Consider the following 23,657-nt stretch of genomic DNA (forward strand, 5'->3'; position numbering starts at 1 on the left):
CTGCTGTTTGTCTGATGGATACTCCCTTATGGATGACTTGACACTTTTCTCTCGTTGTTTTTAGGATTCTCTCTTTGTCTTTGAGTTTTGCCAGTTTGACTGTAATGTGCCTCTCAGAGAGGACCTTTTTGGATTGAATCTGTTTGGAGATCTTTGAGCCTCCTGAATCTGAAGGTCCATTTCTCTCCCTATATACCTGGGACATTTTCCACTATTACCTAATTGAATATGTTCTTGATGCCTTTTCCTTTCTCCTCCTCTTCAGGAATAACCATGATTCAGATGTTTGCACACCTAAAGTTGTCTGCTAGCTCTCTTAGATTTTCTTCATTTTTTAAAAATTCTTTTCTCTTTCTTTTTCTTTTTGTCAGCCTGAGTTATTTCAAAGAGACTGTTTTCAAGGTCAGAAATTCTTTCTTCTGCTTGCTCTAGTCTGCTGATTAAGCTCGTAGTTGTGCTTTTTATTTTGTTGAGTGACTCCTTCAGTTCCATGAGTTCTGCCACATTCTTTTTTAGAGTATTAATCTCTTTTTAAATTTCCTCCTTCGTATCCTTGATAACTTTGCTTAGTTCGTTGTGTCATCTAACTGTGTTCTCATATATTTCATTGAGTTTCCTTAAGAATATGCTAGGAATTCCTTTTCTGTTATTTCACAGGTTTACTGCTCTAGGGGGTCTGGTATTTGAGAGTTATTATATTCCTTTGGTGGACTCAAATTTTCTTGTTTTGTTTTGTATTTCTAGTATTTCTACATTGATGTCTGGTCATCTGGTAGAACAATTGCTTCTTCTGTTACTCTCCTTTGTACTCTGCTAGTGACCCTCCTTCTGCCAATGCAGTTGAGTGGCCAGTGGTCCACTTGCACAGTGGTAGTGGCTGCTGCAGCTATTGCTATGGTAGCAGGCTGTCCTTGAGTTGGCCAGGTTGTGGAGGTGGATTCAGCAGACTTCCTGCATGGCAGTGGCTGAAAAGGCAGCAGGCTGCTCATGTGGCAATAGTGGCTGCCTGGTGGCACCAGTGGTAGCAATGACTACAGCAGTAGTGGTTGTAGCAGCTGCCCACTTGGCTGCAGTGTCCACAGCAGTGGCCCACTATGCAGCTACAGTGTCTGCAGTGGCAGCGGGATTACCTCACAGTGGTGGCAGTGGCATTAGTGTCTGCAACTGCCTCTCTTGCATCTGCAGGGTCCACAGTGACAGCAGTGTAAGCTCATGGGGGTGGCAGGGACATCAGTGGCTGCAACCGCCTCCCTCACATCTGCAGAGTCCATGGCTGCAGCAATGCGCCACCCACAGGAAGGCTGCTCTGCAGGGAGCTGCTCTGCAATGGGTAATGCTTCTCAGTATTATTATATGTTGATATCAGGCTGTTAATATTGCTGAATAGTTTTGTGATCCCTTTCTAGACCTAAAATATTCAATATTTTATTATTCAAAAAAATATAAAGGCCTTAGGAAATGTAGGAAAGTTCCAAGGAGAGGTTTCCTTTTTTTCATGTTTTACTTCTTATACCTTTCATTTTCATCAATTGATTGAATTGGATTGGTTATTGATAGTGTCACTCAAAAGAGCCTATTTGGGGTCTGACAGTAGGGAGACTCTTCTAATCTTTTAAGCATCTAATTAATTCATTATAGATGGTTTTGCTATGTATAAACCTTAGTCCTGAAACCTGCAAAAATAACAATTCTTCCACAAGTGTTTTTTTCCACTTTAAAGTTCTCTATTTTGAGCTGTAACATGGAAAATTTTGCAACTGCTAATTTTTTAAAAACATTTAAGTTAGCCAAAATAGGCATATATTTCAGTAAAAGGCCACTTGATGATCTTGGTTCTGTTTCTCTAGCAAGATTAAAAGGGAGAGAGAGCCTATTTTTATCATAATATATTTTAAGGAAAGAGTAAAAAGAGAAAAGATTATTTAATTTGAATTTTTTAATAGGTGGATTTATGCTTACAAAACTTGGATGGTTTTTCTCTTCAGTTTCCTGCTTTTTATTCCACTTAATTTAATCTGTGTAGTACAATATACTCATTGAAAGGCTACAATTTCCAAACGTTCACTATGTTCCTTTTCTGAATCAAGCTGTCCTGAGATCTTCTCACAGTGCACCTATTAGTTTGTGATCAGAATGTAGAACATAGTTATTCCAGTGACATTTTAAGCTGGTTTGCTTATAAAAGGTTTGTGTTTCTATTCAACTAACATTTATTAAGTGCCAACAATGTGCTCAGCAGTATGCTTAGTGTTGTGGCTATGAACATGAATAAACATGATGCCTGCCTTAAGCTCAAGGCTAAAGACAAGGCAGTTAATACCCAAGTACTCTACACAAAGTGGCGAGAGCTCCAGTAGAAGTATGCGCAGGGTGCTATGGGAGCCCAGAGTGGGTGGCACTCCACAAAGTCTGGGGAAATTAGGGAAATCTTCCTGGAGAAGGTGACACCTGGGCTGAGGCTTGAAGGATGAGGAGGAAGGAGCTAGCCAGGCGATTGTGGTAGGGGATGGGAGTATTAGAGAGAATAGCACATGTCAGTACACAGAGGCCTGGAACGGCTTGGTTGTGTGCAGTGAACAGTACATAGGCTGTTTTCTCCAGCGTGAGGAGTGGAAAATGGTGGAGGCAGAGGAAGCAAAGCGAGCAGGAATCCAGGTTAGAGGGGCCTCATATGCCAGATCAGGAGATGGGGAGACCCTGAAGGGTGGTAATTAGGGAGTGACTTTCTCTGACTTGCACCTTAGTTTTCATTCTGACTTTCACTTAGATGGAATAATCACTTTTAGCGCGTGAGCTATATAATGTGTAGCAGTTGCTGGAACAAATCTAACTAAAATAACTTTTTGTTAATGTCTTGGAAAGAATGCCATTTGAGCACCTGACCTAACTGGTGAAGTAGGTGGGGAAGAAAAGAGTATCCTCGGACAGAGTTGCATTTCATTCTGCAGTCACAGATCATGGTGTTCACATGGGGCTTCTAGTTGTAATTGTTCTGGGACTTGGGATAATTGTTTCTGGAATTTGCCCCAGACTGAAAGGCAGCCATGGCCCTCTTTATTTCACCCTCATGGTAAGTGTCTTGTTCTCTGTCCTGTCCTTCAACAGTGGGCCTTATTACGGAGACCCCTACAACCTATCCTTATGTCATGACTAGCAAAGCCTAAACAAGGCCCATCTGGATTTTTATCTTTGGGAAAAGCAATCTTAAATCAAGTTTAGGGTCCCCTGAAATCAGGATCCCATGCTGAGTTTTACCACTTGGCACTAATTTGAGGACATTCAGTGTGCCTATATGTGGCGTATTCCATGTTGATTTTGGAGTTTGATATAGTTGAATAAAATCCATCAGAGTATTAACATAATTAAAAATGATTGTGTTGTATGATGTTGAATATACTAATTATCATGATTTGAGCATCACATATTGCACACAGGTATTGATAAACTCTGTACCCCACTGATAAGTACAATGAACTATGTTACAACAAAAAATAAAATAATTTTCAAATAAATGATATAACCAAGATTATACTGGCAGTTCCTATCTAATGGGTCATGATTTAAAAGTTGTAAATCAGTAAAGAACATTTTTCAATTTGGGAGAAAATATAATAGACATAAATGTTAAGGTCCTCTGAAGAAAATTGTTTAGTTTACAATATGTAAGACTTTGTGGTAATCAGACAGTTCAGTACATCCTCGTCCATAGTGAGCCTGTGAATACATTCTGCTCTCTCTATTTCTAATAGAGGTATGTCGGCAATTAATGTGTCTATTTAATGGGCAAAAATATTTTGAGCTGAAATATTAAAATTATATATTGAAACCTCCATTAGACAAAATAATAAATTAAGGAAAAATAAAGCGAAGTAAATTATTTTACTTAATTTGAGATTCCTGAAGCCTGAAAGTACCTGGGGAGACAAAACTAACACCCAAAAATAATTACAGAGCATAAAAGAGCATACCAAGTGTAGACTTCACAGCCAAGTTCTGTGATTGAGAAGGAGACAAAGCTTCATGGAATGCTTGAGACTAGAACTTGACAATAAAGGATGGGATGCAAGGGGCAAGATGGCAAGAAAGGAAAAGCAACAACAGTATTGTTCTTTCAAATAAAATACACGTGCATGATTTAGGTGAAAAACAAGTACATAGCCCTCAAAGTTACTACTGACAGCAAGGCTATAGCCACAATAAAAGAATTACAGATTCCCAAGTTTAGGTTTGCTGGGGGTTTTGATGCAAGCCTTTTCATATTATCATAAGTTGTTAAGGAAAACGTTCTTTCCATTTTTTCTCTTCTACCCCAAATGTGATCCAAGATTAATGCTAATAAAAGATACAATGTAAAATAAAGAGGAAGAATATAAAGGATGTGACCACAAGGTGGTTTTATTAGCTCTAAAGAATAATTCGAGTCATATTTCAATGCCTGGGGAAACTTTTGAAACAAAATATATGGTAATATTAAATTTCTAAAATAGGCAAACTTCAAATTATAGCTGTTAAAATTCCCCCATGTGGTTCTGGAATTCCCTATTTGAATATCTGGAAGATAATAGCTTCTGAAAGAATTACTATAGCTGTGTTCCAATACTAGGAGATACATGTAAGTTATTTATTTTAGTAGCTTTTTCCATCACTTGTCCTGACTAAAAAACATGAGATCTGAAAACAGATGGTAATTACTGGCTAATCTTTACACACCAACATGGATAGAGTAGAGCATGGTGTTAGAACACTTAACCCAGAAAAAATAAGGCAGAGATTATAGATCTAGAGAGTGGTTTTGGCTAGAAATTCTGAACAGTCACACACTATTCCAGAAGCAAAATGGCAATGGACTATGCTCCATTTTCCTTCTCACAGTGTATGCCAACCCTCTCCTGCCTGTTTTTATGACTTAGCAAGGTTTTTACCTACTCTGCAGAAGCTCAAAGGAAGGGATCAGCAGCAGCTGTTTTGCTGACGGGGGAGTTTGGCTCCACACCTGGCTTTAGATATTCCTGTCTATAAAGAGCATAGCCACAAGGCTGCTCTGGGGCACCTGGGTACATCTCCAAAGGCAGCACAGGGGGGCCCTCCCAGCCTTGCCAGCAGCTGCAGTGAGCTGTGGTCATACCTGAGCACCGGGATGGGGGGGCCATAACTGTTTTAGGCAAGTGAAGCAAAAGAGATCTGTTCACGTAAGCAGACTCCATCTCTTTCTTTATAGGATCCCTTTCTCACCCCCTAACCCCTAAAATAAAAAGATGTAGAGATGTTGCTATCCAGCTGAATCAGTACCTACCTAACCCATTCCGCAATACGTATGAGGGTATTTCAAAGAGTTCGTGGAAAAATAGAAATAAAATATAATAGTTTTTCCATAAACTTTCTGAAGTACCCTCGTATTTTTCTATTTATTTCTTCCCCATGAAACGTCTGCCCTACAGTTACCTAAGAAAATCAATTATCTATTTCTTTAGGCAACGTGTGGCTTTTGTTGAACTTATACACACACACACACACACACACGCACACACACACACGCGCACACACACATATATGAAGAGCTTCTCCTATCCAGAGCAAACTACTTTGTCTGCAAATACCACTCTGATTATTTTTAGTTCTGTGAATAGAGGAACTGATAAAGTATGTCTTAAACAGTAAGTGTTGCAACTCTGCTTATAGGGACAGGAAGTGTGGATTGGCTGATCTCTAAGTCTCTTACAGGTCTAAAGTATATAATCCTACGATAGCCAAAGCTATGCAAGGAGTCAGTGAGAGAACTAGAACTGAAAATAAAACTAAAGCCCAAGTCAGTTCCATAATAAGTAGAATTGTTCCCAGTAAAACATTTTTCTTTGAATCTCTGTCTGCAGTCTAATTTGTTTTCAGATGGGTTGTTTTTAGCACACATTTTGATCATCCATTGATGGGCCATGTTCTTCTTGATGAACTGTTGGGCTGTATGAATGGACACGCACAATCACTGCACACTAAAGACTCTTTCCCCACTCTTCTCTTCCAATGAACACACTTGTCCCCTCACTTTACTGAAAAACTGAAGAATCCACTGTGTGTGCCAGACTTACATGTGGTCTAACAATTTCCTATGGAAAATGTACTGTCTGATGATTAAGATAAATCAAATTCACTTAATCTGCTCAAGTACTTTTCCTGACCTCTATGGCTTGGGAGGACTTTGGAGAACAGTTCTTCCTCTAAGACGAAAACCTACCAAAGTGTCTGATAACTGGCACCAGTGAGAGTTTGGGACTGTTCTTTATATTGTTTGATTTAATAAGCTGTTTGGCACTGAAGATTAGCTGGAATAGAAGCAGCAACTTCTTATAAACTGTAAGTCTGGCTGAATGAGGCAGGCATGTGGAATAACCATTATACCTTTTCCATAGTGTTTTTGTGAAACTCTAGTCTGCAGATTCTGTGTTAACTTTTCAACATCTCTTCTCAAGGGCTTTGTGGAAAGTGAGTAAAATAAGCTGCCAAAGCGTCAGGCATTTTATTTAGTTTTATTGTAGGTGTGGGCAGCAGAAGAGCAAGTCCTCTGTGGGAAAGAAGAAAGAAATTGAGTAGATTGCTCAGTTTAGCAACTTTTCATCGGGCAAAAGAATAGCTCTCAAAGAGCACAGAACTCCACTAGTCTATAAAAAGAATGATTCTTCTCACATCACCATATACTTTTTATTACTTGTTCCTTGAATTCCTTGGTATCTAGGGAGGGTATGGGAGAAAGCCACAGCAGCACTACAAAAGTGCAATCCAACTCTGGTATTTCTGTGACCCCCATATTTCTGGGGGACACAAGAAACAACCCTTAGGGCATAATGGACAAGTAGTTTATGATTCCTCAAGTCTGCTCATTTCCTGCTCTTCTCCCTTCCGTCCCTGATTTACACTTGTTTTGTCCTTTGGTGTCCCCTCAGCTCTGCCTTCTTGCTCTTTATGACTTTACAAATAGCAAGTATTTAGAAATGCTTACTATAACCCTGCAACATCCTTGGAGATGAGCTCACTCAAACCGATTGATTGGATTTCCCTTTCTCCCTTCGAGTGGCCCTTACTCTTTCTTATTCTACTTTTTTATTTTTCTTCCTCTAACTGAACCCCACCTGAATGGGGCTCAAATATTTCAAGACTATATTAAGGGTAAAAATCAGCTAGCCAAGCAACTCAAACCAACAAACAACTATATAAAAAGCAGTTTGCTTGAGGTTATGAGGCTTTTGTTAAGAGTGAAAACCAACTTTTTAACCGATAGGGAGAATATAACTAAAAAGTTCACCAAATGATGAAAACTATAATTCAGCTCTATATTAATGGGCAAGAATAGAGGAATAAGATTGAAGGGTGGAACAAAAGGGAGAAAGGAAAGACAGAAGCGTCTGCCCTAACCAGATCTGAAGGTCACCCTGAGGCTGCTACCACCTCTCCCACCTTTGGAGAAATCAGCCTGAGGTGAGATCCTGCAGGTTAGGAGTTCCCTGTCTCTGACAGTTTTGCTCATGAACCACAGATCACACTTTCTGAAACTCTAGTTTTCACTTTTCAATGGATTGCTTTTTATACTCTTCAATTAAATCTTACAGAACTATTTTACTTCTTCTCAGACTATGGAGCTATTTTGATGGCAGGCAGAAAGATTTACATGCTAAATTTTCAGTCTTCCCAGTAACCCATTGATTATGCCATTATAACTTTTACAATCAAAAAGCAAATATGTGGACATAGAAGAGGTCTGCCTTAGAGTTCTATGGCAGTGTTTGTCAAATTCCCCAATAATAGAAGCATCTCTTTAAGAGAAATTTTTTAGAGATATAAATATAATACTAGTGAATACTTATAATTGTGTCAGGCACCTTGCTTTTACATGCATTATCTCATTTAATCCTCACAAAAACCTCACAGATACTTTTTTTTAATACCCTTGGGAAGTTATAACTACTATAATTAATGGTATCCTCACAGATAACGTTATTATGCTTATTTTTATATATGAGAAATTTGAGGCTCAGAGAGGTTAAGTAACTTACCTTAAAATCATACATTAGTGAACTGTGAACCCATCTTTCTGGCTCCAGAACCCATGTTCTTAACCACTGGACCATGCTGCCTCCTGGTTGATGCTTGGGAAGATTATTTTTCTCGGAATCTGTGAGGGGTATTATTTACCTGGCTTACCCACAACGGGGCCCCAAGGCTTGACTACGGTTGTCACCTGGATTGCACTCCATTTAGATGTTCATTTTGATGTAGTAGTCTTATCAATGTCTTTTTACATCTAATTTTCATCAGAAATACATGTAGATGGTTTTAAAACTCAACTGTTACAAAAGCAGTTCCTCGCTATTCCTAAACTGTTTCCCAGAGATAAACATTTGTTTTTAGCTATTTCTTCTGTTAATTAAATACATGTTTGTAGACTGACCAATTCTCAAAATGGTCATAGTTATCTCTGTGTTCTCTGAATTTTTTATTTTTTTATTTTATGACATCTCGTCTGGAATCTGTCACAATCACCTTTTGCATATATTGAATACCCCAATGTCTTCCTGCACCCCATGTCTTCTTGCTCCTTTGTTTACTCCCTGATTTTGTGGCATTTCTTGAGAAATACATCTCGAGAAAAAGTTGTGGAACACAATATTTTTGAGTCCTTACATGCTTTAAAATGTCTGTATTTTACTTTTGATACTATTGTTTAGCGGGACATGGACTTTAGGATAAAATGAAGACTTTTGAAGGTATTGTTCCTTGTTTTCTAACTTCCAGTGTCGCTATCAAGAAGTCAAATGTCATTTTGATTCTGGATACTTTGAATGAGACCTTTATTTTTTTCTCAGAAGTTTTTAAGCCCTTGACTCTATTCCCCAATACCCTGAAATTCTGCAATTTGTGTGCTTTACTTAGGCCTTTTTCTTTTTCATTTTGATGGGCACAGAGTAGGCCTTTACCATCTGGAAACTCATGTCTTTCAGTTCTAGGAAATGACTTACACAATTTCTGAGATAGTTTTCTACATTCTTTTTTCCCTCCTCTCTCTTCTGGAATTCCTACTAGTTGGTTACTGTATTCTCTGAAAGACTCCCACAATTTTCCTATTTTCTTTCATTTTTCACCTCTTTGACTTTTTTGTTCTAGTATTTGTAAAATGTTCTCAGCTTTATCTTCCATATCTTCCATTTAAAGTTGAATTTATACCATATTTTTTATTTCAAGAAACTTTGTTTTCTGAAATTTTAAAATAGCATCCTATGCTTATTTCCTATGTACAGTCAATATTTTCTCTCAGACATTACTCTTAGACCTATGTTGTCCTTTATCTTGTGACAGAATGTGCTTCTTGGAAAAGATTTTGTCACCACAATTTTGTTTGTTTATTTAGGGTTTGATTAGCCCAAAAATGTGCCTTTTAGTTCTCATGCTGTTCATTACATTTAGCTTAAAACAATTTCTTCAAAACTTGTCAAATATCATAAAGTGTTGGCAAAAAGCAGAAAAAGTAGCATATGAATATTTCTGGCCATGCTAAAAATGGAGCTTAAGTGTAATAACTGTGAAATAAAAAAACATGGAGATAATTCCAGCAATCAGACTTGGCCAAAGCACAGGGCTTTTGGCAATGGTCTGAAATGAACGTGGAATGCATTGCCCACTTGAATCAAAATCCAGATGCCTGTGATTTTTTTTCCATTTTCAATTCACCATAGTTTTGTGGAGTTTTTTTACTTTGTTTTGTTTGTTGGTTTTGTTTTCAGGCCATTAGGCCTCTTAGCAAGAATTTAATCTCTGGAATTCTTCCATGTGAAAACACCCCATGTATGATTTATTTAAATGAATACCATAGGTGTTTTTATATCAGCATTCTTTTATTGCAAATGACAATGGTACCTTATATCAGTTGCTCAGTTTACAAAATGTTTTCATTTGCATCCTCATTAAAAATGCTATGAGGAAGGGTAAGTTTTAACCTCTGTTTCACAAAGTTTTTGAATTTTGGAAAAGCAAAGGCAATAGTACAATGGTTGAGCCTCACTGTTCTCAACTGAAAATTAGAATAAATATCTCGTGGTATTTGTGTTATTTTATATATGTAGAATGATTAATACATCTGATACATAGTAAGCACTCAAAAAATGGTTGATTGTTGCAACACTAGAATCTGCCTTTGCACTAGATTGTAGCAGTGTTTTAAAGCAATGCTTCAGTGACCAAGAAACTTGACTCCTTGAGCCCCAGAAAGTTCTTTTTATTGCTCTGTACCATCTGTACTAAACTGAGAACTGTCATTCTTCTGTTTTTCACTTATTTATAAAATATCTATTTTTGTGTGTGTGTTCTGCATTCTTGTTTAATTACCAACTTCTCAAAGATGGAAATTATCTTCCAAAAGCCTCATACAAATATGGGACCCACACAATACTATCAGCTGACTCAGGTTAATTTTAAATTCAAAGTTATTTTGCTGCTAAGTTTACTGCTAAAAGGAACTCAATTTCAGGCAAATGGCAGATTGCTTTCCTGTTTGAATTTCTTAAAAGGATTTGCTCTGCTTACATATTTTATGAATAAAATTTATCAAATACTGCACAACAACTTAGTAATTCTTAAGGATAGAATCAAAGGCACTTATAATTCCAAAGAATCTGTTGGGGTTTTTTTGGTTTTTGTTTTTTAAAATAAAGGGTTAAGGGCCTGGCCAATATAAATCTGGGTTATTGAGGTTGAAAAATGTCTCTTTGTGCTCATGTTCTTCATGAGGCAACATGCCCCTTTTTTGGAGACATCATGGCTTCCTGTAATCCAAAGACCTGAGTTCCAGGAGCTATAACTAGGAAGTCTTACAAAGAGACATTTTCATGTGTATCTCTTCCCACAGTTTAGTCCAATAGTTCTCAAATATCAGTGGGCACAAGGCTCAGCTAAGGAACTTTTTATAAATTCCTACCTGAATCCCCTCAGAAATTTATTCAGTAGCTATGGTGGGACAAGAAATCTGCATTTTAAACACTTTCCCCACTGCTACCCTATCATGTGATTCTGTCATAAGTAGTTAAAACCCCACAATAAGGAACATTGCCAGAGTCCAAGGTTATATTCAGGATTGAGATAATAGGGAATAAAAATGAACTGTCCCACTTCTTTGCCCCAAAGAAGTAGCTCAGACATCTAAAGGAACCTGAGGCTCCTCACTGCTGGAATTAGCCTGGATCCACCACATACTTCTTTCGCATGTGTCCATTACCAACCTGCCCAGTTATTTCTACTAATTTGGAATTCTTAGAAGACAACCATCTTTTTTATTACCTTAATCCTTTTCTTATACAAAACATTAGACAAGCTGCTTAGAAAGTAAAATTAAGAAAGCATTTTTCTTTCTTCAACCTGCTTCTAGAACACATTACCATTCACTGTCATCATGATTTCAAAATAGAATCAGGAGGATGTCAGTATAACAAGGGAATGTTGCCTCCTACCCCTCAAGAATACATGAATTTTTTAATTTCTCCCTATACAGCTATGAATTCCAGGTGAAACCTAAAAACCCACTCGGTGAAGGCCCAGTCAGCAACACAGTGGGATTCAGTACTGAATCAGGTAATCATCACATCAACGGTAATTCCCAACAAGGACATAAAGAGTCACAATGGAACAATGTTTTGCATAAGGAGATTGTTTGAACCCGGCTAAATAATGTGTCTATTCAGTTTCTTGAATTTTTAAAAAACTATCCATAAAAATAAGCAAATTGGTGATGGTACCCATAGAGAAACACCACTCATACTTTTCCTCATTCATCTTGATGTCAGAAAAAAAGGCATACAAATTAAAAAGAAAATAAAAAAGCATAATCAATCTATTCTCAAAAACGTAGTGAATGAATGCCCCCCTGTATGCCTGAAATCAAAATATCAGCGAGTATATCTGGAAAGGGAATTCATATGATAGCTTTCTTATGATAAGCAGCTGTGAAATTTTCTAATTAGACCTGCCAAGATCAAATTCCTTAACAAGATACATCTGTACATACAGCATTGTTATTTGCATAATTTTATGCCAATTACAGTTCACGGTATCTTGGTGATTTTACCATGAATAGTTTTTGTATGAAACTAAAAGGGGAAGCTTTTGAAAATAAGGTTGAAGCTGGAAACGTAACAAAGGCTCCTAACTACTCAAATCACTGCTAACAGATACAGCTGAATACCTGGCAGATTATATAACAACAATTTCCAAAATAAAACAAACTTTCAAATTTAGTCTTTAGGAGTGTACCATTTTGCAAATAAGATTTCTTAACAACTTTAAGTACCCATCTTCTTCACTCTGCCACTGGAATGCTGGAACTTGACAAATAACGTCTGACTTGTGTGTTTGCTATTTTTCCTCAGCGGACCCAAGAGTGAGCGAGCCAGTTTCTGGTAAGTACCTGTCTCAATGGGAACACACTACACGCTTTTCTAAATTGATTCAAATAAACAGACATGGCAGAATTCAAATCATGATTTCACTTTTTTCCATTTAGTCTTCTTAAAATATCAATCAAGTGTGAATGTTTACCTAACATATTGAATAACACTGACAGCTTATGATGTTCTAGGAATAAACTGGATATTTTGAAACTTGCTTTTACTTATTTACAAGGCCATCTCAAATTTTCTGTTTAATAATTAAGATATAACACTCTCATTTCCACTTATGATAACAAGTCACATTAAGCAGCTGTTTAGATTTTATAATATGCTGCAAAAGAGAAATCTAAATTTCCTCCTAAAGTACAGTCTTCATCTAGTACTTCAGAGATTATTCAACACCTAAATGTACTGCTCTGAGATTTATCTCATTACTGACAGGAACTTATTTGGGAGTTTACTTGTTTAAGCCTTTATAATATTTTTTGGCTCCAATATTTAGCACTGGAAAAAAACAGGTATCAGCAAGTTGACATTGAACTTTGCAAACTGCTTTTTTAAAGCTTTTAAAACAGCTCTTCAGTACCCAAGAGTCAGATACTTAACTCAAACCATGTGTTTTTCTTATGCAGCAGGAAGAGATGCCATCTGGACTGAAAGACCCTTTAATTCAGACTCTTACTCAGAATGTAAGGGCAAACAATATGTCAAAAGGACATGGTATAAAAAATTTGTAGGAGTGCAGCTGTGCAACTCTCTCAGATACAAGATTTATCTGAGTGACTCCCTCACAGGTAAGCAAGGCTACAAGCCCTGTTTTGAGCCTTTGCCTTCAGGGAATGTTTTCCATCACTCTAACTTGGGTCTTTTCTCTGGAAAGTTCCAGGCACTATGGGGTGATGTAAATACAAGTTTTCCTCTGAGCAAAATGTTATTGAAATAGTTATCCCAGAAAACAAGAATTTAAGACATGCTATTAGAAAGCAAATAATGAAAACACAATTTGTCATAATGGCAAACTTGAACTTACAGGCATTAGCACAAACAAGCTCGATTTTGTTACAGCCATCCAAGGAAAGAATGCCTATTGATAATCAAATGAATGTATCTAACAACAATCATGGAAGGAATATGGCAACTTTAAGATGTCAGAAGGTCTAGTAACACTTTGCTCCATACCCTATAGGTTATAATATTCTCTTCTATATTAGCACAGTAAAAATTTTCAACAAATATATAATAAGGCTGGCCCCAACATAGAATGGTAGATATCTGTTCAGTCATTGAACAAATATTTATTATCTACTTTGTACCAATGTTCTAGGTGCTGGGTACAAAGCCAACATTCCTGCTTCATGTAGCTGGCCTCTCCTTCCCTTCCGTAGTAGGGAGAGACAGACAACAAATATGTAAATAAATAAAATTTCAGATAGGTGCTTTGAAAAATAATTTTAAAAGAGAGAATGGCTGAACAAGGATTGGAAGCTCCTTAGGTTACAATGGTTAAGGAAGGCCTCTGTAAAGGTAACTCCCATTAAGAAGAAAATTATGAGAAGGAACCAACAGAGCAAAGGTCTAGGGATAAGCATTTAGAGGTGGAAAAAAGAGAAAGCACAAAGGCCTGAGGCAGAATATGCCCGGCCAATTCTACTAGTGTGGTTGAGACCGTAAGGGGAGCAGTAGACAGGCAGCTTTGAAATCAGTTAAGAACTCTGGGTTTTACTCTGAGTAATGGGAGACTGCTGGAGAGATTTATAGAGGGGAGTAACATTATCTGACTTGCATTTTTAAAAGATCACTAATCTGTACAGAGGCAAGGGAAGAAGAATATAGGGAGGCAAGAGTGAAAACAAGGACACCAATTGAGAGACGATCCTAGGGGGAAAAATGTGTAAGGACAGGAAAGATGATTATTTGATATAATTTGATTATTTCAGAATTGTCTCATATCAAAGAAAGTAACACTTATTATCCTTTTAATTTCTGGGTCTTCAGGAAAATTTTATAACATAGGCGATCAGAGGGGCCATGGAGAAGATCACTGCCAGTTTGTGGATTCATTTTTAGATGGACGCACGGGACAGCAACTCACTTCTGACCAATTACCCACCAAAGAAGGTATGTTTTCTGATCCTCCTCCTAAGCAAGAGGGTTTTACAGATTAACCCAGAAAGATCAAGGTGAGGAAAGCAATCAATTTAAAAAGAATTCTATAGTACTATTGCTCTAATTATCCGGCTAGAAAAAAAATGAAGACTTCAGAGTTTCTCAACTGAGAAACTTAGAGCCAAGGGATATTGCAGACATATATAGATGCATTCTGCTTCAAGAAAATCTGAATTTGGAAAAACATCTAAAAAATGGAAGTATTGCCCAAACTTAAATCCTTTACGTATTACTTTAATGGTTTTTGTCATACTGACCACATCTGCATTATTTTATTCCCTTCAAAAAAGTTTTAATGAAAATTTTATTACTAACAAATTTTTTACAAGTATTATTTGCCTTAAAAATGACTGTATACTGTTAAAATAGAATTCTGCTGAGAAAATAACCTCTGTAACTTGCTAAAGACACACATTAGCACCAAGCTGCATGATGAGAATTTAAAGGGACTGAAAATTAATTTAATCCTTGTCTAAGCATGTCCATATTCCTCAGCAATCTCCAAGAGGTTCTTTAAAGACTTTCAAGTATTTGATTAGACTTTTCAGTAACATTTTGTTCACTAGCTCTTAAAAATACCAACCATACTAAAAAATGGCTTAATAAGATCTATGAAGATATTAATAAACAGTTGAAACTGCTCTCAGACATCTATCAACCATCTTGTCCTAATTTGCTAAGGCACATGTCAACAATTTTTCAGGTGCCCCATGATTTTAGCCAGCCATTAATTACTACCTAAGGAAAGACATCACGGCATCTGTTGCTATTCAGTTTTCTAAATTACCTTGCTTCACCCAGAGAGTAATCTTCAGCCATTCAATGACATCCTTTGATCTTTTGTAAGTGAGAGCAAAAATATAACACAGCACCTATTAGAATTAAATTATTTTTCCTCTTAGGCTATTTCAGAGCCGTTCGCCAGGAACCTGTCCAATTTGGAGTTATAGGTGGTCACACCCAAATCAATTATGTACAGTGGTATGAATGTGGGACTACAATTCCTGGAAAATGGTAGATGCTGCAATATGCTGTTTCATCGTGGCAAAAATCATTGGAAACACTATGGTATTTGTCACATTCACATAAAGCTATTTTGTTTACTATGTATAAAAGTCTACAATCTAATTAATAGCAACAGTAGATGTTTATTATTAGAAAAGATTGCTGAGAATATTTATCAAGTTTTACAAAGTCATTTTCGAGAGCAAGATATTGACATTAACAGAATAACATTTTTGGGGAAGCTGGCTCCCTATTATTCATGGTATTTTAAGAGATCATTTGTATATTATTTATCACACTGTTGTAATGATGTTCTTGAGATATTTTATAACAGAATTAACATCAAAAAACTTATATTTCTTAAAAAATATTTACTTTTATTGATGTGTACTCTTCCTATTGGTGAGTTAATTCCATAAATCTCTACTTAGTTTGTAACTTATTGGATCAAATTATCTTTAGCATATATATGTGGGGGGAAAAGGTCCTAATATTCACATGGTTATTTAAACTTCCTTTTTTTAGCAATAGCTGAAAAGCTTTTCTAAGGAGTTTAAGTAGTTACACATTCATGCTAATACGCATTTCCTTAAAATACTTCCTTAAAAATGAAGTTGAGAATCTGATATATTGTTTCAAAAGATATATTGTTTTTTCTCTACCCATCAGTATATGTTACAATGTCTGAATATATTGTCAAACTATCCCTCTAAGTAATTATCTTCACACTGTTTTCATGATTCTAATCAAGCTGTATACAGAGACTGAATGTGAAGTCTGAGCACAAAAAGATAATGCATGACGAGATCCCTACCATTTCACAGGATATTTACTATATATTTATGCATAAGACCTCTATGAATGAATGTATCAGAGGATGTTTTTGTAATTCTGTTTAACTCAAGCTGTAATGAAAATCTAACTCATTTTTATTAAAGGTATTGTTTTCCTTCAGCTGGGGAGGGAGATGGGAATGCTGCACTGTTGCCCTCATTCTAAAAGGACCTTTCCCTTTGCTTACCTTTCAATATGCTTCAATTTTATCAATGCTACATTTTGTATTTTTCCAACAAATATAAACTCTGCAATAAAGAGATGTAGTTTTTTTTAAGACTGAGTTTTTTTATTTCTGAATGGTTCATCAGTATGTAACTATATCTTTATCCCATAAGATGGAAAAATCAGTTATTCAGGATCTACCAAACCCCCATATCTATCTTTTAATACCATGTCTATTGTGTTTATATCCAGTTAATCTTACTTCCTGTGAAGTCTATTTGAAAGTTTGTTTTAAACCATTGATTGTTAAATGCATTTCTTTCAAAGTCAGAACAAAATCAAATGGCACTGTTTCTCTGAATGGAAATCTTTAAGTTAAAATACCAATAAGGATTTCTGAGAAATATGACTTCTTTTCCCATATATAAATGTTAATTACTAAATTAAATGACAAGACCATTAATGGATTCAATCATCTTTATTAACCTATCAATGTTATATTTTATACATAATATCTAGTTATCTTCTCAGCGGGCTCTACTTTAGTACATCATGTTAATAGTAAAAAGCCAAATAGGAAGGTTAAACCTCAACCTAGCATTTTAATATCCTCTGGACAAGGGAAGCTAGAAAGTCAATCACTTGACACACATGTAAGAGTAGTGTTCCAAAATAACCAGGAAGCTGCTACATTTTTAAGCAGGAGAGGAAAAAACTTTCATTTTGGTCTTTTTTTTGTTTAGCAAATTATACTTTCAATTAACAGCAATAATGATATCATAAAAAATGCTCTGCTTTTTAAATTTCTGAACTTCAATACAAATTAAAATAGTAGTATTGGAGTCTTTTGGGAGGCAAATAGCTAGCAGCTATACTGATCAGTGTAGCTGAGCCTTTTTATCGATAACCAGGTCCAGGTTGGGTATAGCCCTGACCAAATGGAGGACGGTTACGTGAATAAGGGTTAGGCCCACTTGGAGGAGGGATCATGGTAGTTCCAGGAGGTGGAGTAAAACCTGGTCTTGGCTGATAGGCCCCTGGTTGGCTTGGAGCCATTCCAGGTTGAGAGGCAGGGGCCACAGTATAATTAGTTGGCTGAGAGGTTTGGGCAGTATAAGTTTGTGGAGGATAACTGCTCGCCTGGTACTGCTGTGACGGTTGAGCAGGCAGTTGTTGAGGCTGACCAGAAAAGGCAGGAGCCGGTGCCTGGGAAGTTGGTTGCTGGCCATATCCCTGGAATTGATGAGGTTGTTGGGGTCCAGTCTGCTGACTATAGCTTGCTGAAAAGGCAAAATAAATGACATATACATCTTATTTCTCTTTTGGGGAAAGTTTTCCAGAGAATCAGTCTTACTGTTATGGACTAAAATTGAGAAATTTAACACATTTGTTCAAATATTTATGTAACAAGTACAGTGGTAGATTCCATCATATATTATTTCAAGACCAACTGTTATCAAAGAGATATTTTCTAGACAATTTCTTAAATGCTCTAATCTTAAATTGAAACCACATATGAAGCTACTTCAGAAAGTTTGTGGAAAAACAGAATAAAAGACAATACTAAATTTCCATAGACTTTTTGAAGACCCATGGTATATATGTATCTTCATCATTACTGCTTTGAGACTATATTATCCCTGAGAGCAAGTTCCTATTCTAGCATAATTCCTAGTAAAGAGTAGATGCTCAAATAATAAATGAAGGAATTATACCTTTTAGGAAGACCAAAAATGTACAAGTTAAATAGTCATTAACCAGATTTTCAGGGAAGGCCTATTTAACAACAGTAACAAATGAAAACACAATGCAGAGAGTGAACATTTTTAAATGAAACAACAATACTACAAATACATCTTATTGTACTAATGAGATGCTTTAAAGTTTATTCAGTCTATAAAAATTAAGCCATTTAAGGATAAATACTAAGAACCATTTCACTATCCTTAAAATCTTTCATTTCTTTTAGATTTGGTATCAGATGCTTTTGCTTTTTACAACTCAAAATTTTGACTTAGTGGTACAGCATAACACACAAAAAGCAAACCATATTGCCCCACAAAATCAACATCTATATTCATTATTTACTAGGATGTAATTTTTTTTAAAAGAAAGTCTGCTTCACTAAAAACTTTTATCTCTAGCATGAAACACACCTGCAGCTACTTGCAATGAAACCTCTCCATTGACTGGAATCCTGTCAGCATTAAATACCAGATACATAAGAAAATTATTAAAATATGTACAACCCTGCATTTAAAAAAAAGGATTGAATGAATTTGAGTATATTCTGAACTCACCTTGAACCTGGGTTCAAAATTTACTCATGAAAGAAACCTTTATGACACAGTCCATGAACAAAACTGGAAAAGGTCACAGAGGGAAACTGGCAAACCAACAATGTGTCAAAGATGGTCCCATGTTACTACTACCACCACCATTTAGAATCTCTAAGCAGAGTGTTTAGATGACTATTTCCATATTTCTCAATCAAATTCAAGTTAATAGGACTAGTGGGATCAGAGATATAAAGGTAATAATTTGGGGAAAAAAAACAAAACTAAATTTTACTCAGCCTGAAGACCCTGACTAAAATTATTAAGAGCAAGCTTAGTTATTAATAAGTACACCAAATATCTAAAGCATTTTACTCATTGCAGCATATTAATACTAAATACTGAAAATCAATTCATAATAAAATCTTGACTGTCTTATAATTTCTCCTATCCTCTACATAAAACATTTTAAATGAATTTTTTACTCTTAAGTTTTTGGAGAAATAGATGGATTCAATTTTATACTGAAAATGTCTATTCAATTTAAAACTATGAGCCAAAAAAAAAAAAAAAAAAAAGGAAAAGAAAAAAGCTGCCTTTTCATCCCAGCAACTAAAATCTAAAACTTTTTTTTAACTGTATCTGAAAGAAACCAGATCCTTAATTATTGCTCAGGACAGGGAAAAACTGTAAGGATTAAGAATGCCATTTCATTAGCAGCCTACCAGACTTTTGATCATAACATAGCAATGCTTCTACTATGTGCATAGCCTCCCTTCCACACTCCCTCCCCAACACCCCCCCAATACAAAATAAATGAGTAACTTTTGGTGAAGAACATCACAAATTGTAAGAAATGAAAATTCTGTGTTTTTCTGAATAAATGAACAGTTTAAGAAAGGGGTCATATGGTCCACAAAGCCTAAAATAGTTATCATCTAACCTTTCATGGGAAAAGTCTGCCAACTCATTGTCTAGGTTGGAGAATACAGAATGATACAGGGAAGTATTTAACTACAAAGTCAAGAGAACTAGGTTCTGGTCCAACTCCCCCACTGAATGGCTGTGTGTCCTTCAACAAGTCACAACATCTTTGAACCCTAGTTGCCTCATTTATAAAATGAGCGGGTGGGACAAAATTATGGTCCTCAACCCTGACTGCACAATAGAATGACCTGTGATGCTTTTAAAATACCAAAGCCTGAGTCCCATGCCCAACCAAATCAAACAAAATCCCTGGGAGTGGGGCCCAGGCACCAAAACCCCCCCAGGTGATTCTGAAGCACAGTGAGGGCTGAAATCCCCTGAATTAGGTGATAGATGACTAGATCCCTTCAGCCCTGATATCCTATTATTTCTACAAAGCATATAATTTGTAACACTGATTTTTTTTTTTTTAATTTAAAGGACTACATCATAAAAATATCCAAGCTTAAGCTCATTCCACCTATTTTACACGAATAAAAACTAGCAGCTGCAGGTTAAGTCACTCTATAGCAAATACAATTCAAATAAAATTGCTGTGTTAAAATACGTCAAACTCCAATTAACAGAATTTTATGGTCTAGGTCAGAAGTCAGCAAACTTTTCTGTAAAGGGCCAGTCAGTCAATATTTTAGGCTCTGTGGGCCACTTGGTTTCTGCTGCAACTATTGAACTCTCCCAAAATAATAACAGACAATACAGAAATGAATGGGAATGGAAGTGTTCCTATAAAACTTTATTCACAAAAACAGGCAACAGGCCAGATTTGCTGACCCCTGCTCTAGCTGATACTACAAAACTCCAAAAAATAGAATTTAGACAAGATCCAACTTACACAAATTTTTAATTACTGTTGAAATTTTGATATATAAATCTGTGGATGTAAACCAAGAGTTGAACACAAACTCTCTTTGACATAAATGTAAAATTATCTGAATTATAACCAAAGCTACATGAAAGATTTATCGTATTGAAATACAGATAATTTTCAGTGGACAGATGTAAAACAAAAAAATACTCAGAATGCTTATTTAAACAACTAAACTTAATGTTCTTAGTTACCTAAATTATATTTCACACAATTTTATTTTTATGGCTTATTTTTGGTATTCCAACATATTTTCAAGAGATTTAAAAACCTAAATAACTTAATTTAGTTATTAACAAGACCGCCTTTCCAGGTATGAAGAAACTGTTAATCTTTCTATGGGTACTGAGTACAGTGGAATTATGTGTTACATACAAATGGGGAAAAATCTTGCATTTTTTGCAGTTCTAAGACACCTAAGAGGCAAGCTAATCATGTTAGTAAGAGAGAGCTTTGTATTTAAAAAAAACTTTTATACTGCAAATTACTGCAGAATCATCTACTGTGATTATAGATTTTATTTGTCCACTAGAAAACCAAAACATTGGTTTACAATAAAATATTTATGCAAAAAAATTAAAAATAAAACAAATGTTGTTTTCCCTAATGAATAAACACTTAATACCTATTATGACAATGTAAGTATTACAAATCAAGGAATTAACTGGAAGAGCTTAAAGTTTAGTGAGTACAGAAACATCAAAAACCATGACCCAACTCCCTCTCAACACCTGCTCACCTGAATACTGAATACCATACTGTTGAGGTGGCTGAGGTGGAGCCTGCGGCTGCTGTGCACCATAGCCAGCCTGTTGCTGGTACTGTTGGTACATCTGACCTAAACAAAGAAAATACAAGGAAAAGAGGCAGGTTTAACTTGACAGAGAGAAAATTTTCTAAGGCACATTTACATTCTCTCCCCATCCAAACATACATAAATACACTGAATAACAATACACAAGAATACATTTGTTCCCCTTTGAATGTCTATGAAGAAGAGGATGAACAGTTTAAGAAGTATGATTACTCTGTTGTGGATTAACCTGCACAGAGCTCTAATGAGCAGCAAACATTAAGTGACATAACACTCAAGGCTACCACTTCATAAACTCCATTAACAACCAATATTTTTCGAACCCAACTGCTAACAGGTAAGTTCTGGTAAAGTTCAGTAAAAGTCAAGTGAGTTGAAAATCAATAAATAAAAATCTGAGAAAAGGAACCATTAATAGCTCCTAAATTTTTCCCAAAGCACTATATCTGTCCTTTAAGGTTTGGACCTCTGTTACCATATAAATGGATCGTTTGGTGGCAAGGAACTGCATGATGTCTTTTATTCCAGAGCACAGACACCTTTGGAATTTTACCACAGTTTGATTTTCTATGAATATCCAACATCTGAATATCCTAGCCAATCACATGGGATATAATAAAGCCTAAATGGTTCTTCATTGCATTTTTTTAATAACAGCAGACCTAGGGGTGTGTTCTTGGTCATGGGAATCTGCCCTATTGGAGTCAGTAGACCACTGTTCCCATGGAGAAGCCTTTTAGAGACTTATAAACTGTGATTTTCAAACAAGTAAGAATTTATTGGTTTATGTCTTTATGATCTCTACATCTTTACAGTTGTTTCAATGGTGGATTTAACTAGATCTAATGCCTAAGTAGCAATAAAACTTGCATTTTACTATCTAGTTAGTATTTAAACCTTTAAAATAATCATATGTTGGCTTATTCTTTGAAAATATTCAAACAACCTGCTGTTCATCAAAAGACTATGGGTAAATCGTATACTTATGGTAGAAAGTGAGACAAGTAGTGAAAAAAAAGTAAATGCATTATCAGTAAATGCATTATCAAATGCCATTCAAATTAAGGTATAGTAGGCAACTAACACTTACAGCCTTAGATCAAGAGATGGAGCCCACTTTACTGTACTGGCTGCTCAGCCCTAAAGGTACCTTTGAGTGCCGCTCATTGGGCAGCACTAAATGAGATATGCCTGTATTTATATCCAGCTTATTTCCTAGCAAGCAATTGTATGCTTTTTATAATAAAAATACAATCTGCTCAACTATATTTTAAGCTGTTACTCCTTCCCCAAATACAACAACAAAAAAACAAGTTTCTTAAATGCTTTCTTAATGATTTAGACTAATAGATAGCATAAAAGGTAGCACATAAGTTAACCAAATTTAGATACCATCCTAATCTTGGATTATATTTCATAACTAAATTTTAGAATAGAATCTAAAATAAAAGGTAAGTTGGTACAGAAATATAATCAAGGGGGAGAAATATGTATGACATCAATTAACTTCAAAAATGAGCAAAAAACAGGCAATAAATACATGAAAAAAATGTCAACCTCACTAGTAATCCCTATTTCAGGTAAAGAAAGATTAAGCAATTTCTGTGAGGTCAACGGCTGAGAAGAGAACCATCAACAGCTGTGAAGAACCATCACTGGAACCGAGGAATACTCCAAAGCTTTAGTTTACAAAGTAGTTTTGCACATGTTAAACCATTTAATATAAATATTAACTTAGGCATCATCAAAAACGCTGAGATTAAAGCTCCATGTAGTAGACTGCTGTCATCAATGACTTGAAGGAACTCCCACTCAAAAAGCATAATTGTGTTCCACAATAAAAATTTATAGAGTATAACTCTTCTTAAAGTTTGCTTTCTTTTTGCATATTTTCCTAAACTGCTACAAATGCATTTTGAAAATACCACTCCTAGGGTTAAAATTTTCAGAGGTTTATTACTATCTCTGCAAAGTATTCCTTTTACTTATTTCAAACTGACTTCATTCAACTCCAAGTGAGACTTCTCTGTCACAGTATTCTGAAATTTAATTGAAAAGTTGTAATGGGAAAAAAGAAGAGAAACATCTTTACATACTTGAAAGGAGAGTGCTACAGGATATAT

The 23,657-nt window shown here is 35.8% G+C and overlaps 2 protein-coding genes across 3 annotated transcripts in view; one reads left to right on the forward strand and one right to left on the reverse strand.

Moving 5' to 3' along the window:
• The window catches only part of ABI3BP (ABI family member 3 binding protein), a 248,492-nt gene extending 231,788 nt beyond the window's left edge, over positions 1-16,704 (forward strand). Inside the window, exons 62-66 of the mRNA XM_063114629.1 lie at positions 11,528-11,607; positions 12,402-12,431; positions 13,055-13,216; positions 14,418-14,540; positions 15,491-16,704. Coding sequence (XP_062970699.1) covers positions 11,528-11,607; positions 12,402-12,431; positions 13,055-13,216; positions 14,418-14,540; positions 15,491-15,606 — 511 coding nt within the window. The 3' untranslated portion in view covers positions 15,607-16,704. The remainder of the gene's footprint in view (positions 1-11,527; positions 11,608-12,401; positions 12,432-13,054; positions 13,217-14,417; positions 14,541-15,490) is intronic.
• A 351-nt stretch (positions 16,705-17,055) lies between these two features.
• The window catches only part of TFG (trafficking from ER to golgi regulator), a 44,053-nt gene continuing 37,451 nt past the window's right edge, over positions 17,056-23,657 (reverse strand). For both annotated transcript variants that reach the window (XM_063099408.1, XM_063099399.1), the window contains exons 7-8: positions 21,460-21,558; positions 17,056-17,872 (exon numbers count right to left, since the gene is read on the reverse strand). In XM_063099408.1, coding sequence (XP_062955478.1) covers positions 17,490-17,872; positions 21,460-21,558 — 482 coding nt within the window. In that variant the 3' untranslated portion in view covers positions 17,056-17,489. The remainder of the gene's footprint in view (positions 17,873-21,459; positions 21,559-23,657) is intronic.

The sequence above is a fragment of the Cynocephalus volans genome, chromosome 1 (assembly GCF_027409185.1).
Source record: "Cynocephalus volans isolate mCynVol1 chromosome 1, mCynVol1.pri, whole genome shotgun sequence".
Taxonomy (NCBI): Eukaryota; Metazoa; Chordata; class Mammalia; order Dermoptera; family Cynocephalidae; genus Cynocephalus; species Cynocephalus volans.